The sequence below is a fragment of the Sorex fumeus genome, unplaced genomic scaffold (assembly GCF_029834395.1).
Source record: "Sorex fumeus unplaced genomic scaffold, SorFum_2.1 ptg000044l, whole genome shotgun sequence".
Taxonomy (NCBI): Eukaryota; Metazoa; Chordata; class Mammalia; order Eulipotyphla; family Soricidae; genus Sorex; species Sorex fumeus.
The window spans coordinates 20,108,198-20,125,635 of record NW_026606101.1 but is presented as its reverse complement, the minus strand read 5'-3'; the positions used below and the strand labels follow the sequence as shown (position 1 = coordinate 20,125,635).

The following is a 17,438-nucleotide window of genomic DNA, read 5'->3' as shown; positions in this document are numbered from 1 at the left end:
AGTAAACCCTGTGCATTGCCGGGTGTGATCCAGAAAGCAAAAAAAAAAAAATTTGGCTGTTGTAATTTGGATCTCTTGTTCTCAGTGTTGTTGGTCTTGTGGCTTGTAGAATTCGCTATATGACTCCTTTACACCACCCATATACTCAGAATCCCCTGAACCCCTGCTCCTCATTGCGTCCAATCTATTTCTTCTTCCCCACTTAGTTTATTTCCTTCTCTGCCCTTCTTCTCCCTCAACTCTGGGACCAAGGGTGATCTAAGCACCCCGCCCTTTCAAACATTGCATTTCTTTGTCCAGCTCTTCTCTAAACATTATTCCTATTTTACAGAAGAGAATCAGATGCAGAAAAAGATTACTGTCCAAGGATATGCCAGCAAAATAGACCACAGAAAGCGGGGGGTGTGACATGAAGCCTGTGTGTGGCCGATCTGTCCTCTCTAGCCACTGGACCAGCTGGAGGGAAGTCCCAGCCCACCCGTCGCACTCCCCTCCCAGCCCACCCGTCACACTCCCCTCTTGGCAGCCAGCTGTGTCCTGCTTATTGTGCTCCGTGGTATACCCTCAGCTTCGTGAAAAAAGCTTCCACCCGATTCCTGCTGCAAGAGATTTGACTGTGCAGGGGTTGGGGTGCTACCCTGCTCCCGCCCCTTAGGAGCTGACACCCCTGAACCTGCTTTCATGTTGAGCACTTTTGCAGCCCAAGGACTAGTGTGAAAACCAGAGGCAGCAGCTTGCTGGAAGCATGAAAGGATGAGGAAGTTATAACAGACAGTGAGAACCGCAGATGAACTGCAGATGAACCACAGAGAGCACCGGGGCAGAGAGGCACAGGGCTGGAAAGGGGGATGGAGGGGCCCAGGGGACATGCAGGGTAAGAAAACCCCACATATGCTCTCTAGTTTCTACGGGAAAGGCGGGAGTATCTGCATGTATTTTCCTGACATTGCCTTTCGGGTCTGCAGATCACGCCCTGTCTTCTCTCTCTGCTCCAAACCTGGCAGGGTCAACTTCCCTCCAGTACTGCTTGATCTGCTCTAACCAAGAGTCTACTAGACACATACTTTTTGAGCACCAGTTAACAAGCAGGCAGGCACCGCTCCAGGTCCTGGGTTGCAGCTGAGACCATAGAGAGCAAAGAGGAAAGTTCCGGCTGGGATGGTAAATCCAGACAATGAGCACCTAACCAATCAGACAGGATCATCTCAGGCAGTGCTGAGCACTTAGAAGAAAACAATAGAACCGGAGGACTGGAGCCAAATACAACAGTATGTTTGCCTTGCATGTGACTGACCCAGGTTCAAACCCCTGCACCTGATATGGTCCCCAAAGCCTGCCAAAAGTGATCCCTGAGTGTGGAGCCAGGAATAAGCTCTGGGGTGGAGCTATAGTACAGAATACAGGGCATTTGCCTTGCACAAGGCTGACCTGGATTCAATTCCCAGCATCCTGTATGGTCCCTCAAACACTGCCAGGAGTAATTCCTGAGTACAGAGCCAGGAGAGAGGATCCCTGAGCATCAACTGATGTGCCCTTTCCCTTCAAAAATAAAAATAAGCTCTGAGCACTGCTAGGTAGCTTCCAACTTAATTTTGTCTGGATGATCAAGCAGGTGACACTGAACGGTAACCTCATTGAGAAGACACGGACTTGGGGAGTGGTGCAAAGGCCCTGAGGTTAGTTGGTACTGCAGGAACAGCTTGAAGGAACAGGAGCCACAAGGAGAGGCTGGTGGGAGGAGACCAAAGAGTGGGTGGGCAACCTGGCCATGAGGGGCCCTGCAGGGAGCCTCCCAGGGATTCCCGTTTGATTGAGTATGATGCACAGGAGGCTGAGCACCACACTGGTGCTATCTCCTGCCCTGCAAGATCGAAACCTCGGATGACCGCCCCCTGGGAAACTGGGACGAGCTGGGGCTCTGGGGACAGAAGGGGCGGGCTTGGGTGGGAGGAGGATTTACACGTTCAGACTCTGTCAGGGTCCAGCTGGCCTCACAATCCCGAGTAATCCTCGCAAACCCTTTCTCCTGACACATTTCCTGGGGAGCCTCCCGCTTGCCTGGAGAGTGTCTAAATCCTGGACCTGTATCGTGGGATCCAGACTAAATCCAGCAGCTGGAGTCCCGTCCTGGTTGGCGCTTTTCCCAGACCTCTCTATTGGGAGCACGTGGGGTTGACCAGAGGCCTTGGGCAGTCCTGGGGACATGGTCTATGAGGCGGTGGTTGGGCGAGGGGTCAGGGGGGTCCTCAGCCAGCCGTGCCTCGCGGTGTTTCTTTGGAGAGATCGTGTAAACTAGGGCCCCGGGGATGGCGCCAAGCCGCCGGCTTTGGGCGATTTAACTTGCCGATAGACACCGCCAGTGGCCTGGCGCGTGGGAGTCCGCTCAGCGCCCGGCTCGCGCCGGGGTGGGGGCGGGAGGGGGGCTCGGCCGCCTGCGGGCGCCGCTTCTCGCGTGGGGTTGGCCGGCGGGTCGCGCCGGGCTGGGCAGCAGCCAGGGGCGCTCGGCGCGGAGCGTGTCCTTCCTTCTGGGGAGGAGGACCCTGGGACAGGGCAGTCACCGACGACCTCGGAGGAGAAAGTGGGAAGGGTCTGGCGCCAGGGTGCGGCGGCTTCTTGAACGCAGCTCCGGGGCTGCCCGCTCCGGGAGGACGGGGAGGCGAGGCGGGCGGGGATCCCGGTGGCGAGACGCGGGGAGAGGATGGGGAGGAGGAGGGGGCGCAGGGGGCGCATCCGCCTCGGCCGCTCCTCGCCACCCCCGGCCCGCGGCGCGCGTTATGTAACCCCCAAACGTGGCAGCAGGGGAGCGGCGGGGAAGGGGAGGGGGAGGGGAGGGAGGCGGGCCCGGGGAGGGCGGGGGCGCGCGGCAGTGGGCTGGACTCCGGAGTGTCCTGGAACATTCCCCAGGGACTCATCCCCCACCCCACCCCCACCCCGTTCCCCGCCCCCACCCGCGTCCGGGCTCTCGGTCCACCCGCCCGCCTCTGAATGCATTTCCCTTTCGGGGTGTAGTTGGGTTTTCCAAAGTTTCCAGCTTTGCTCCCTCGGCCACGCGGAGCCTCAGTTTACCAGTCTGCACAGTGCGGGGTGATGGAGAGGCCACGTGGAAAGTGTGACTCGGAGAAGGTGGGCAGGGCGTGTGTCCAGGGTGGCCCGGGACCCCCGGGACCTTTCGGGGAAATGGGGCATGTCCAGAGGCTCTGGCCGGCTGTAAAGGGCAGCGCACAGAGGCCAGGCAGCTGGGGGCGGCGGTGCGGGGCGCGGGGCGCGCTGACCTCGGTGCCCCCTCGGGGGTTCGCCGGCGCTCTCCGCCCGGCCCGCCCCGGCCGCCCCCGCCCGGTGGGGGGTAGCGCGCGGGCGGTGGGCGGGCCGAGGGCCGCAGGGGGCGTGCGGCAGCGCAGGAAGGGGCGGGGGGCTCGGAGCCGCAGGCAGGAAGAGACCGACCCACCGACAGTCGCTGCGCCTCAGTCCGCCTCTGGACTTCGTCATGTGGGGTCTCCTGCTCGCCTTGGCCGCGTGTGCGCCTCTGGCTGGCCTGGGTCTGGGGGCGCCCAGTACCTCTGTGCTGGATCTGGCGAAGCCCCTCTCCACCGAGGCCGGGGTCTCCACCCCGGAGCTGAGCAGCCCCACGCAGTCGCCTGCAGAGAGCAAGAATGGTGAGCTCCTTCCTTCTGGGGGTCTTTGCCCCGCTAGCCTCTTCGCGCCTCCGCGACGACCCCTCCTCAGCGTGCACACACGCAGTCCCTTCCCCAACACACATGCACGTGCATGCACACGTGCGCACACATAGTTTCTGGGAAGACCCCCCAGCCCACACGTGCACACACACATGCACACAGACGTGCGTACACACGGGAAGGCCCCTTCCCCAACACACACACACACACACACAAATGCACATACACACAATTCCCGGACTCTTTCCCAATACCATACACACACACTAATACCATCCTCAACGTAACACCCTTGCACACACATGCACACACGCGCACACGCTCTCTGCCCCTGCAGCGGCTGCTGACTCAGCACCCCCAGGTTCTTGCCAGACTGAGTCAGCAAGTCAGCAGTTCTAGGCCGGCAGCCAGTGGGGATGCTGCCTCTTCCCGCCCCAGTTCTTCCCTCCTCACAGATACGGAAACAAGGTCAGAGCTGGAGGAGGGAGACAGGAGCTAGCCTGGAGGAGGGAACCTTGAGGGCACTGGCAGGGTAGAAAGGAGGAGAGAGAGGGGGTCACCCCGGGGGTGCAGCTGAGAAAGGAGCATTGTCTGGGGAGGGCGAGAAGCAGGTTACCCATCTCTAGCCTCTCCCCAGCAACACGCCCCACCTCCCGTGGATCCTTAGAGGAGGAAGGCGAGGAGAGATGATCAGTGAGGGTTGAGGAGGTGAGGAGAACGGGTCCTGAAAGGTGAAAATGTCTGAGCTAAGAAGAACTGGAGAGGACAGCCAAGAAGGGAAAAGTATGTACAGAGGCACCAGCTGTGATGTGAACAGAATGTTCTGGAAGTACCTGTGGGGCTCGGGTAGGTGGGGAAGTGGGATATCAGCTGTGGGCAAGACACCAGGGGGTGAGCTGGACCCTGGACAGCCTGAGCACTGACGCAGACATGGCTCAAGGACAGACCACTCAGCAAGGGACGATGGCCTAAGGACTTTGGGCACAAAACCAACAGGAGCTAAGAACATGAGGCCTGAGGTCTATAAGAAGAATGGGGGCCATGAGGAGGGGACAGCTGGGGCCAAGGACCATACTCAGTTCCTCATACTTTGTGTATGTGTGTGTGTATGGGGGGTTGAGGGGAACACATCCAGCAGTGCTTAGGGCTCACTCCTGGCAGGGCTTGGAAACCAGGGAAAGCACCAGGTATTGAACCTGAGTTGTCTGCATGTAAGGCAATTGCCTTCCATGTCATACTCTCTCCAGTCCATACACTTTTTTTTTTTGCTTTTTGGGTCACACCTGGAAATACACAGGGGTTACTCCTGGCTCTGCACTCAGGAATCACTCCTGGCGGTGCTCAGGGGACCATATGGGATGCTGGGAACCGAACCCGGGTCGGCCGCGTGCAAGGCAAACGCCCTACCCGCTGTGCTATCTCTCCAGCCCCCATACACTTTATTTTTAAATAATTTTTTGGCTAATATTTTGGTGGTGGGGGGGACTGGGTCACACCGGCAATACTCAGGGGGTACTCTTGTCTCTGCACTCAGGAATTACTCCTGGCGGTGCTTGGGGGACGATATGGGATGCCGGGGATCAAACCCATACAAGGCAAACACCCACCCTGCTGGACTATCACACCAGCCCCGAGCTCATACACTTTAGAGCAATCAGGTAGTGCCTCGTGGCTGGAAGATGGTACTTGCCATGGGGTGCTGCACCCCCAGAGGTAAGTCCGCAGCAGGGAGAGCACAGAAGCGACTGGCAGGGTCATGGGGTCTGACTGCAGCTCCGTGAGTCCAGCAAAAGCGCTTAGATTCTGTGCTGGAGTCTGCTGGGATGGGCGGGGGTTTTACAGTCTTCTTCCCTCCCCTGGGGATGCTCCTTCCTGGTCCCCAGGCACCTCAAAACAGCATCTCCGGGTTCGCATCACCAAGAAGAAGGTTATCATAAAGAAGCGAAAAAAACTCACACGGCCCAAATCCCGGGTGACTACTGGGCCCCCAGTGACAGCTACCCCTGAGCACCCCAAGCAGCAAGACCCAGGTACTGCCTGGCCCAGACGCACGGCCTGGGAACACATGGCATGCTAATACTCGCCTTCCCATCTTTTTTTTTTTTTTTTTGCTTTTTGGGTCACACCTGGCGATGCTCAGGGGTTACTCTTGGCTCATGTAATCAGGAATTACTCCTGGCGTTGCTCGGGGGACCATGTGGGATGCTGGGAATCGAACCTGTGTCGGCTATGTTGGCTGCGTGCAAGGCAAACGCCCTACCCGCTGTGCTACCGCTCCAGACCCTCGCCTTCCCATCTCTTGACACCCGCCTCTGGTTCTGTCTCACGGCCCTGTCCCTGTCCCAGGCTGTCCCCCTTTGGGTCTGGAGTCCCTGAGAGTTTCCGATAGCCAGTTCGAGGCATCCAGCAGCCAGTCCTTTGGTCTTGGACCCCACCGAGGACGGCTTAACATCCAGGTCAGCACCTCCTCACACCTTAGCCCCTCACCCTAACCCACCCCCAGGGGTCCTCTGGGCCTTATCTTTGTGCCCCCTGTCTGCAGTCAGGCCTGGAGGATGGGGATTTGTTCGATGGGGCCTGGTGTGCAGATGAGCAGGACCCCGAGCCGTGGCTGCAGGTGGACGCGAGGCGCCCTGTCCGCTTCTCAGGCATCATCACTCAGGGCAGGAACTCGATCTGGAGGTGAGGCAGGCTGGCCCTGACCAGCAAGCCTTAGGCCAACCCCAGAGAGTTCTCGGCGTCTCCACGGATGACCTCCCCTTCCCCCTCCTGCCAGGTACGACTGGGTCACCTCATTTAAGGTCCAGTTCAGCAATGACAGTCGGACCTGGTGGGCCAGTAAGAACATCAGCGGTGGGATGGATGCGGTGAGTGTTGCCATGGTAACTGGAGTCCTCTATGCTGGAAATCAGGTAGCACTGTTGGGGGTGGGGCTGGGGCTTCTTGATCATCCCCAGAAGGAAGGGATTGCTGTGAGGATGGGTGATACCTGGCAGGTAGCTCTGGGAGCCAGAGTATATTGGCACATGCCCTCATCCTCCCCAGATAGCTCCACCATTGGGTGGGTGCCACTTTGCACTACTGCTGGAACCTTCTGCAACTCTCCTAACAAAGCACATGGGGTTCTGGACTCACTTGGCACCTCCACACGGCCCTGGTTTTCCCATCTCCATCGCCCTCTGGCCACCTTTAGGATTGGCTGTTCCGAGTCACATGGCCACACGAGGGTTGATGAGCAGCCCCTGTGGATGATATTGTTGGCAGGGCCGAGGGTGGGCAGCAGGCAATATTGAATACAGAGTGCCAGTCTCAGTGTCATCTTGGAACCCTGCACCCCTCCTCTGCGTCCTGGGCTGGGCTGCTGGGGTTCGAGCAGCTCTGCCCAAACACTTACTCCCCCCAGGTATTTCCTGCCAATTCGGACCCCGAGACCCCAGTGCTGAATGTCCTGCCGGAGCCCCAGCAGGCCCGCTTCATCCGCCTGCTCCCCCAGACCTGGCTGCAGGGGGGCGCAGCTTGCCTCCGGGCCGAGATCCTGGCCTGTCCCGTCCCAGGTGCGCCAGAGAGGGCAGTGTCGGGTGCAGCAGCCCCCACTCTGAGCACCCCCTCTTACCAGGAGCTCCCCCTTCCACAGATCCCAACTACCCGATCCCCGAGGCACAGATCCTGGGGTCCCCAGACCAGCTGGACTTCAAGCATCACAATTACAAGGCCATGAGGAAGGTCAGCCATAGCCCAGGCCACTGGGGTTGCCTGTCCTTGCTCCCTGGTGGCCCCTGACCCCTGTCTGTCCACTTTTCCTCTCCATGACTCTACCCCCAGGCTCCTTCTGTGGGTCTCTGGAGGCTCCTCTCTTCCCATTGTGCCCCCTCCCCGGCTCCCATGGCTTCTGAAAGCCCTTCCATGTCCCCCAGGGGACCTGTCCTTTGGGTTTCCTTCTCCCTGCCACTCACCCCTCTCTGCTCCCCAGCTGATGAAGCAAGTGAACGAGCAGTGCCCCAACATCACCCGAATCTACAGCATAGGGAAGAGCTACCAGGGCCTGAAGCTGTATGTGATGGAAATGTCGGACCAGCCCGGGGAGCACGAGCTGGGTACTGGCAGGGGGTGTGGGGTGAGGCGGGCACGGGGCAGGGGCCCCGGGGCGGCTGTGAACCCCTGTTGACCCCAGGAGAGCCAGAGGTGCGCTACGTGGCTGGCATGCACGGCAACGAGGCCCTGGGCCGGGAGCTCCTGCTGCTGCTCATGCAGTACCTGTGCCAGGAGTTCCTCCGAGGGGACCCGCGGGTGACCCGGCTGCTCACCGAGACGCGCATCCACCTGCTGCCGTCCATGAACCCCGATGGCTACGAGACGGCCTTCCGGCGGGTAGGGCGCCCCTGACCCCCCAATTCCCCTCCCTGACTCCCAGCTCGCGGGCCACGCCCCTCCCGCCCTGCTGCCCCAACCCTGCTCGGTTTGACCTGCCTCCTTCCTTGCCAGGGCTCTGAGCTGGTGGGCTGGGCAGAGGGGCGCTGGACCCATCAGGGCATTGACCTCAACCACAACTTTGCTGACCTGAACACGCCCCTGTGGGATGCAGAGGACGATGGTCTGGTCCCCAACACCGTCCCCAACCACCACCTGCCGCTCCCGGCATACTACGTCCTGCCCAATGCCACTGTGAGTGCTTGGGGGTGGGGCTGGATGCAGGGTTGCTCCCAGTGGCGCCTCCGCCGCTGCCTCGTTTCTGCATCCTGCCCCGCCTGACCTGCGCCTGTGCAGGTGGCCCCCGAGACTTGGGCCGTGATCAAGTGGATGCAGCGGATCCCCTTCGTGCTGAGCGCCAACCTCCACGGCGGGGAGCTCGTGGTGTCCTACCCCTTCGATATGACCCGCACCCCATGGGAGGCCCGTGAGCTCACGCCCACCGCGGATGACGCCGTGTTCCGCTGGCTCAGCACCGTCTACGCGGGCACCCACCGGGGGATGCAGGACCCCGACCGCCGGCCCTGCCACAGCGAGGACTTCTCTGTGCATGGCAACATCATCAACGGCGCCTACTGGCACACGGTGCCCGGGAGTATGTGCCCCCCCAGCCCAGAAGGGGGGTTCCCTCCCCATGAGGCCACCTGCTGTCCCCCCAATAGCAGTCTCAGCTGCCCCTGAGGAACGTCTTCCAGAATCGGGCACTGGGAGGGTGGGCTCTCCCACCCTCTAAGCTCTGGTGCCCGCGGTACCCCTAGGCATGAATGACTTCAGCTACCTGCACACCAACTGCTTTGAGATCACCGTGGAACTATCCTGTGACAAGTTCCCCCATGAGAGTGAGCTGCCAATGGAGTGGGAGAACAACAAAGAAGCCCTCCTCACCTACCTGGAGCAGGTGGGGTCTCTTCCCCGCAGCCCCCGCCTGCCTGCCCACGCCCGTTTTGCTTCTTTGCCATCCTCTTTTTTTCTTTGTCTTATTTTTTTTCTTGGGGGGAGGGCATGCACACTCACTGGTGCTCAGAGGTCTCCTCTCATGGGCTCGGTGAACTATAGTGGGTATCAGGAACCCACCCAAGTCAGCTGTGCTCAGGAGTAGCACCCCCTGCCTGCTGTACTAGCTCTCCAGCCCTGTGGTTGCTCCTATGCCTTTCACCGGGGGCTTCAGCTCCCAGTGCCCATTGGGCTGATGTGGAGGTGGAGAGGACAGGAAGTCCAGTTTGCCAGCAGTTTGCCGGCAGCCTGCTGACAGGCCAGAAAGAAGGGACACATAGTGGTCCAGACTGTGGCCCTCGAGCCTCTGGCGGGGCCTCTTTGGGCTCTGCAGGAACTCAGGGCCCAGTGAGTGAATGGTCACATAATAGAGCTGCTGAGGGTTGTAAAGCCACAAGCCCAATAGCGGAGGTCCTGGGTCTTGGGGGAAACCTTACCATTGGTCTTTGGCTTTCGTATTCATAGCCCTTGGCAGCTGGAGAGATATAGTACAGTGGGTAGGACATTTGCCTTGCTCACAGCCAACCTGGGTTTGATCCCCAGCACCCCATATGGCCCCCTATCCCACCTGGAGTGATCCCCGAGCACAGGGCCACGAGTAGGCCCGCCTTGAACACTGCCCCTTCCCCACAAATACCCCATATTTATAACCCTCCCAGTTCCCAGACAGCTGCTAAATCAATTCATTTTTGGTTTTGAGGCCACACCCGGAAGTACTTGGCACCAATATGTGGTGCCGTGGTTCCCCAGGACTTGAACTGGAATCTGCTGTTTGCAAGGCCAGCGCCTTAGCCCCTGGACTGACTGGCCCCAGGAGATAACATTTGTCACCAGCAGATAGGCCACCTTTATTTATTAAGTTTGCAGGCGGACAAGGTTAGAAAATTCACTGCGGGTCACATACTTCTGCAGTCAGGAAGGGTTCGATTTGGTTTAGTTTGGTTTGGGGAGGGTCTTCCAAGCAGCACTCAGGGGACCCCGGAGTCCACTACCAATGACACTCAGTCAGCTGGGCTGGTGCTTTGGTGCCCGGGCTGGAGGATGTGCTCCCCGGGTCCTGTGGTGAGGGCCCCTGGGGCTGTACCTAGGGATGCTCAGGAGAGCATGCGGTGCAGGGGGTTGGGCATGCCGGCATGCGCCCTAACTGCGGTGCTGTCTCTGGCCCAGGGGGGCTTCTGACAACCTTCCCCACACAGGTACGGATGGGCATTGCAGGCGTGGTGCGGGACAAGGACACGGAGCTGGGCATTGCTGATGCTGTCATTGCCGTGGAGGGGATTAACCACGATGTGACAACAGGTGTGTGTGGGGGGGTGGGGTGGGGGGTTCAGGTTGGATCAGAAGCAGGGGGTTTCAGCATCCTGACCTTGCTCCCTTTTGCTTCTTGCAGCCTGGGGCGGGGACTACTGGCGCCTGCTGACCCCAGGGGAATACGTGGTGACGGCCAGTGCCGAGGGCTACCACACAGCCACACGGAGCTGCCACGTCACCTTTGAAGAGGGTCCCGTTCCCTGCGATTTCCACCTCACCAAGACCCCTAAACAGAGACTGAGGGAGCTGCTGGCAGCTGGGACCAAGGTGCCCCCCGACCTTCGGAGGCGCCTGGAGCTTCTGAGGGGGCAAAACAGTGCCAGCTGACGAGCCTCAGAACTGCGGGCGGGCTGGACCTGTCCCGGACTGAAGCGGGGAGGGGGAAGGGGCGCCTCGGGCTCATTAAAGCTACCTGGCACCTCAGCCTCTGGCCCTGTGGTCTGTTGTCCCAGGTCCCTTTCGCCTCCCTGGGCGAGGCCTCCTGCCCCTGTGCCCACCCTCTTCTGCACACACTTGCCCTTCCGTCCTTAGTTGATTTCATGTGCGTTGGGTGAGAGGACCCCACTTAGGTGCTGGGTTTGTTTTTTGGGTGGAGGGTGAGGAGGAGGAGGATGTTGGATTGCATCAATAGTGCTCAGATGCTATTGCTGGCTCTGCTCAGGAGGGACCCCTGGCGGTGCTCAGGGGACGTTGGGGATGCGCTGGGGTGGAACTGGGGTTGGTAGGACACAAGGCAAATGCTTTAGCTCTCTTATTATCTCTATAGTTCTCCACTTGACTTTTCGAACTGGGGTTTTATCTCTGCCCAGCAGTTTCTGCAGCAGGCACCACCAGGGGTGTTGTGAAGAGTTTTTGTTTGTTTGTTTTTTTGGGCCACACCCCACAGTGCTCAGACCTTGCTCCTGGCTTTGAATTTTGAACTCACTCCTGGCAGTGCTCAGAAGACCGTACGGGATACCATGGATCGTACCTGATGCAGCCAAGTGTGATGCAAACACCCTACCTGCTGTAACTATCATTCCAGCCCCTCAAGTGTCTCTGACATTATGGGGGCCACACTGGCAGTGCTTGAGGCCACTCTTGGCATGGTGCTTTGGGGTCACTCCCAGTGGTGCTTGGGGGATTGAGTCTAGGGTTTCCATGCGCAGAGCAGTTACTCCCCCTTGTACTCAGCTTCCTGTAAACTCCTGCTCTGTCTCAGGCAGTCAAGGCCAATGTCCTGGGCCTCCTAGTCAGGGAAGGGCAATGGTTCAGTCCAGTGCCAGCCCACCGGGGGTGGGACAGGGACAAGTTCTATGCGTACAGCACCAAGGAGCAGCAGGCAGTCAGCCATCCAGGATTGGGAAAGGCCATGGCTGTAGGCTGACTCCAGATTCTTGGACGCTCAGTGTAGGTATGGTTACCAGGCCAAGGAGATATTCATTTTATGTTGTTGTATTTTTTTTACAAAATGATTAATTTATTGTATTTTCTCAAAATTAAATGAGCCTGTAGGGTTTTTGGTTTTCATCCTGAACCACATGTTAGTGTCTCTTGGGAACTGTTTGAAGGACACTATTGCCCAGACTACTCTCCAGTGATTCTGGTTGAATTGCTCTGAGACAGGCCTTGGGAACTGGACATCTTTTTTTTTTCTTTTCAAACTAGTTATTTTTATTGAAGTATCATGGTTTACAATTGTTTGATAGTGTTTTACACCTGCAGTGTCAAAAACCTTCCACCTTTATCCTAATGTCCTTCTCCTCTTAACCATCCCTATCCCACTCTGCATCTATTTTTTTTAACCTTTTTATTGAATCACTGTGAGATAGACCCTTACAAAGCTGTTCATGATTGGATTTCAGTCCTACAGTATTCCAACACTCATCCCTCCCAGTGTATATTTCCCAGCACCAGTGACCCATCCCATAACCCTCCACTTCCCACCCCTGCCTGCCTCTATGGCAGGCACTTTCCAAGATATTCGAGCTGTATTTTTGTTGTTTGGGGACCGCACCAGGTGGTGCTAAGGGCTTAACTCTGGCTCTGCATGCAGAGAATGGTGGGCTCAGGGACCATATGGGATGCTGGATGGAACCCACTTTGACTGCATGCAAGGAAAGCACCTTACCAGCTTTACTATGACTCTGCCTCCCCCACCCCCGCCCTGTATTCTATTTTTGGCTCTTGGGTTATACCCAGTGATGATGGGGGCTACTCCTGGCTATGTACTCACTCCCAGCAGTGCCAAGGATCGAACCTAAGGTCCCCACGTGTTCCTACTCAGCCTGCTGAACCATATTCCCAGCTCTCCTGCAGCGTTTATTGCGGTCTCTGAGGCATGAGGGCACAGGACAGCCTGTCGAAGCTGGCTTCCCAAACACAGGTTGGGAGTAGGTTTGGTTTGTGTTGATTTGTGGGTTACACCTGGGGGTCAGGGCTCACTCCTGCCTCAGTGCTCTCCTGGCAGTGCTCAGAGGACCATATGGGGTGCTGGGGATGGAATCAGGATCAGTTACACACTAGTGCTTTATCCCCATACTGCCTTTCTGCCCCCCAGGGGAGTTTTATTTAAGGTGCAGAGGTGGAGGAGTGACCTTTAAGTGTGTGGGGACAGAGAAGGGATCCAGGGGTCCAGGCTCAGTGAACAGAACATGCCTCTGTGTGAGTTACAGAGTTCATTAGTGTGTTTAATATCCACCCTTGGATCTGATATTTTCTTTTCCGGTGCAATTTTTAGCGCTGACATGAGTGGGGGACAGTCGTAATGAGTCAGCACTGGGGTCCATCTTGGCACGAGCTGGTTTGCTCCGGTTTCTTCAGTCAAATTAAGCATCCTGGGCTAGAGATAGAGTGCAGGAGGGGGTCACAGGCCTGGCCTGTTTAGGTGCTGACTTTGATACTATGTGGCAGCTTGAGCACCACTGGAGTGGCGCTGGTGGCCCCCAGCTCCAGAGCAGTGATGAATCAGACCTGCAACACCAGCCCAGCACCTCAGGGGTGTTCCACACACACCCCAGCTTTGCTGGATGTGACCCCTATAGAAAAGATCCTTCCAGGGACCAGAGAGATGGTACAGCAAGTAAAGCACTTGCCTTGCACACGGCTGACTCTATTTCAATCCTCCGTGCTACATGTAGTCCCCTGATACCCACCAGGAGTGACCCCTGAGTGCAGAACCAGGAGCCTAGTTGGGTGCACCGCCCCCCCCCCCATAAAAAGATAACTACCTCCCGTCAAATCAACTATAAAGATTTAAGCATCTTGAAATAAAAGGATGGTTTTTACACTGAAGAGATATTCTAGGAGGCAAAGGTGCTTGACCTGAATGCAGCTGATCCCGGTTTGGGGGCCACAGTGAGGGTACAATGGGGAGGGCGCTTGCCCTGCATGCAGTCAACCCAGATTAGACTCTGGGCACCCCATCTGGTCCCCTAACCCCCACCAGGAGTGATCTCTGAGTGCAGCTCCAGCAGTAATCCCTGAGCACAGCTGGGTGTGTCCTAAAAACAAGCAAGCAAAACCATGAAGAGATCCGGATTTGGTCCTGACACAGCACCATCAGGAAAGGTCTCTGAGCTGAGAGCCAGGAGTGAGCCCTGAGCACTGCCAGGAGTGTCCCCACCAAAGATGTTCTGACTATTGCAGCTTTGTGGCATATCTTAAATATGTTAAACTTAGGCTTGTACTTGTTAAAGAATGACATTGAACCCTTACACTATAATCAAAAATGACTCAAACAAATCTTAAAAAAATCTAAATTTAAGAACAAAAACTATAAAGCTGAAGAAAAATGGGGAAATCTTCATGACTGAAAATGTTGATAATTCCTTGGATATGACAGCAAGAACAAAGTGTCAACAAAAGAAAAAAATGAAAAACTTCATCATAATTAAAAACTTTTTGCATCAAAGGACACTATTAAGAGAGTGAAAAGGCATACTTCATGGGTAGAAAATGTTTGCAGAAATCGAAATATCCAGAATATATCAAGAATGATTACAGTTTAGCAACAGCAACCAAATTGATTTAAAAATAGACTTGAACACATTTCTGCAAAGGCGATATACAAATGGCCAATAAGTACACAAAAAGATGTTTATCATCACTAGTCATTGGGAAACTGCAAACTAAAACCGCAATGAACGAGCACTTCATACCCATTAGGATGGTGATTATCTATAAAATGGGAAACAGCCAAGTGTTAACAACACTGCATCTCTTGTACATAAATGATAGTTACAGCTGCTGGGAATTAGCAATTTCTCAAAAAGTTAAACATGTTCCAGCAATTCTACTCCTCCGTATATCCTCCTGCTTCAGACTGAAACTATGAACCCAGATACTTGTGCAAATATTTATAGTGGTATTATTTACAATTGCCAAAAGGTAAACACAATTCTCACGTGTATGAAGAAGTCAGTAAATAAAACATAATATGAACATACAGTAGAATATTACTCAGCTATAAAAAATAAAATTCTAATGAAAAAGAGGAAACATATTAGTGAGAAAAACACAATTTGCTAAATGAAGGAACCAGATACAAAAAGGCAAATAAATTATTTCACTTATGTGAGATCCCTAGATAGGCAAATTCATAGAAACAGAAAGTATAGGGGCCAAAGTGACAGTATAGCAGGTAGGGAGCATGTCTTGCACGCAACTGACCTGGGTTCTATCCCTGGCACCCCATATGGTTCCCTAAGCCCACCATGAGTGATTCCTGAGTGCAGAGCCAGGAGTAGCCTCTGAGCATTGCTGGGTGTAATGCAAAAAAAAAAAACCAGAAAACATAATTGAGGTTATGAAAAAGGGTGAGGGGAGAGGGAATGGGGGTTATTGTTTAATAGGCATGGCGCTTCTGTTTTCTTTTGTTTGTTCGTTTGTTTGCTTTGAGGGGGTCACATCTGTGGTGCTCAGGGCTGACTCCTGGCTCTGTGCTCTCACTGGTGGGATTTGGGGGACAATATGGGGTGCTGGGGATCAAATCTATGTTGGCCACATCCAAGGCAAGCACCTACCTGCTATATTGACTTTCCAGCCCCCCAAATTTTTATATTTGTAGTGAGTTGCCTGATTCTGATTCCTTGGATTGAAATCTGGGGTTTATGGTGCAGAAAGATAAGCATTGGACACTGAGGTCCTTTGAAAACTGGCCTCTGTTTTTCTCCCTTCCAGGGCCTTTTTATGTTTGTTCTCTGGATTGTCATTGGCAGCACAAAATATCAGACGATCTAGGAACACAGGTGCGACGTGGTGTGGCCATGCCAGGCAGGCTTGTGTGCTCACTCTTGTGGGTTCACACCATTATGAAACCACCTGAGGATTTCTCAGAACCTCGGGGCTTTTCATGATGCTAAGAGGGAGGAATAGGAAAATGGACGTCTCCTCTGTCTTCTCAGAAATGGGATTCCGTCCTGCTGTTTTATTTTATTGGTTTGGCTTTGGGAGCATTGAGTACTTTCCACGCATTCTTTGCTTTTCCTAACGCTCCCTTCCATCTGCTTCCTGTCGCGGGACGCTTGGCCAGACTCTACCTCCCAGAGGCCTCTCAGGCCTTTGCCCCCAATGCTGCCTGCACCGCCTTATCTTGGGGATTCTTCTAGTTGGATCAGAGAGTCCACACCGCCCACAGGAGAATTAAGGATGCTGCCCCAGCGATTCAGAGGGGGAAACAGAAGGTTAGGAGTTTTTCTTTGTGGGTCAGAGAGATAGTACAGTGGGGGAGGGCATCTGCTTTGCACTTGACTGACTGGGTTTGATCCTTGACATCCCATATGGTCCCCTGAACACCATGAGGAGTAATTCCAGAGTGCAGAGCCAGGAGTAATCATTGAGTATCCCCAGATGTGGCTCAAAAATTAAAAAAAAAAAGTAGAGAGTGGTAAAGGACTTGGGGGCCTGGGTCAGCAGGACCCTAATGAGTGACCACCATTGAGTCCTCTTGGCCCCTGACCATGCATACTTCTGTTCCACCTGGCTTGGACCCCTGAGCATTGCCATCAACCCAGGACACCCCTCTAGCTTCCCTTGAAACAAACAATGCTGTCAGAAAGAAGGCCTGGCCCCTATTCTTTTTTTGGGAGAGAGGAATGTGCTAGGGGTCAAATACAGCCCCCCTCCCACCAAGACAGGTACTTGACCATTGAGCTACACTTGGGCCTTGCCCCTGCGCATGCCTGGCTCTCCATGGTCTGAGTCGGCGGGTGGTGGTGGCTGGCATGCACCCCACCTGCTACCCGCCAGCCCCCCTTTCCTTTCCCTGGGGGTTGCTGGCTGCCCCTCCCCCCAGGCCTGCTCTTAGCTGAGTGCGGGCTGCTGCAGACGGCACGTGTGCATCCCCCCAGTACTGGTGGGCACAGGGGTGCGTGAGCCCACTCAACACAGGGAAGGTCTGTCTGCCCCCTTTCCTGACAGGAAGCACTTTCCTGTATTTGCAAACCTCAATTTCAGCCTCTGCCTCCAGGGAACCCCAGCTGAGGCAATAAACTTCTGCAAGTCCTGGATAATTTGGGGACCTGATCCCCAGGTAGCTCCAACATGGGGTGGTTTAGAGAGGGAAGACCTTGTGGGGAGTCCTCCTGCTCTGACCTCACTTCCACTCCCCATGTGACCCCACATCGCTGCACCTACACCCCCTGAAGTCCCCTCTGAACTGTTCCCTAGAGGAAGTGGTTTGGGAGGAATTCTGCTTCCTGTGGACCTTGAGGGTGGGCTCTTGGTCTGGGGGTGAGACCGAGAGAACGAACGCTCCTGGCGGCTCAGTGAGGTGGTGGTGAGGGCCGGCAGCCTGTGGCTTGCTGGTCTGGCCTGGCCTGACCCTGGGCACCAGAACCCTGGACTGTGGAGCCAGCAGGACACTACTCCTTGTGGCCCTGCCAGCTTCTGTGGCTGGGCCAGCCGCCACCCACCACATTCCAGCCGGCAGCCACAATTTGTCTTGGCAGGAGGTCCCGGGGCCTGGCTGCAGAAACTCTGGCCGGGAGCTGCCCAGACCATCCGGCCGTCGCT

The 17,438-nt window shown here is 55.9% G+C and overlaps 1 protein-coding gene across 1 annotated transcript; it reads left to right on the top strand.

The window, feature by feature from the left end:
* Positions 1-3,394: 3,394 nt before the first annotated feature.
* Positions 3,395-10,815, top strand: CPXM1 (carboxypeptidase X, M14 family member 1). Its single transcript, XM_056121777.1, has 14 exons — positions 3,395-3,653; positions 5,558-5,704; positions 6,021-6,130; positions 6,217-6,356; positions 6,451-6,541; positions 7,078-7,228; positions 7,309-7,397; positions 7,645-7,768; positions 7,846-8,042; positions 8,157-8,336; positions 8,439-8,736; positions 8,900-9,039; positions 10,331-10,433; positions 10,525-10,815. The coding sequence occupies exons 1-14, from the start codon at positions 3,485-3,487 to the stop codon at positions 10,770-10,772; spliced, it is 2,187 nt and encodes a 728-aa protein (XP_055977752.1). The 5' UTR covers positions 3,395-3,484; the 3' UTR covers positions 10,773-10,815.
* The last annotated feature ends 6,623 nt before the right edge of the window (positions 10,816-17,438 follow it).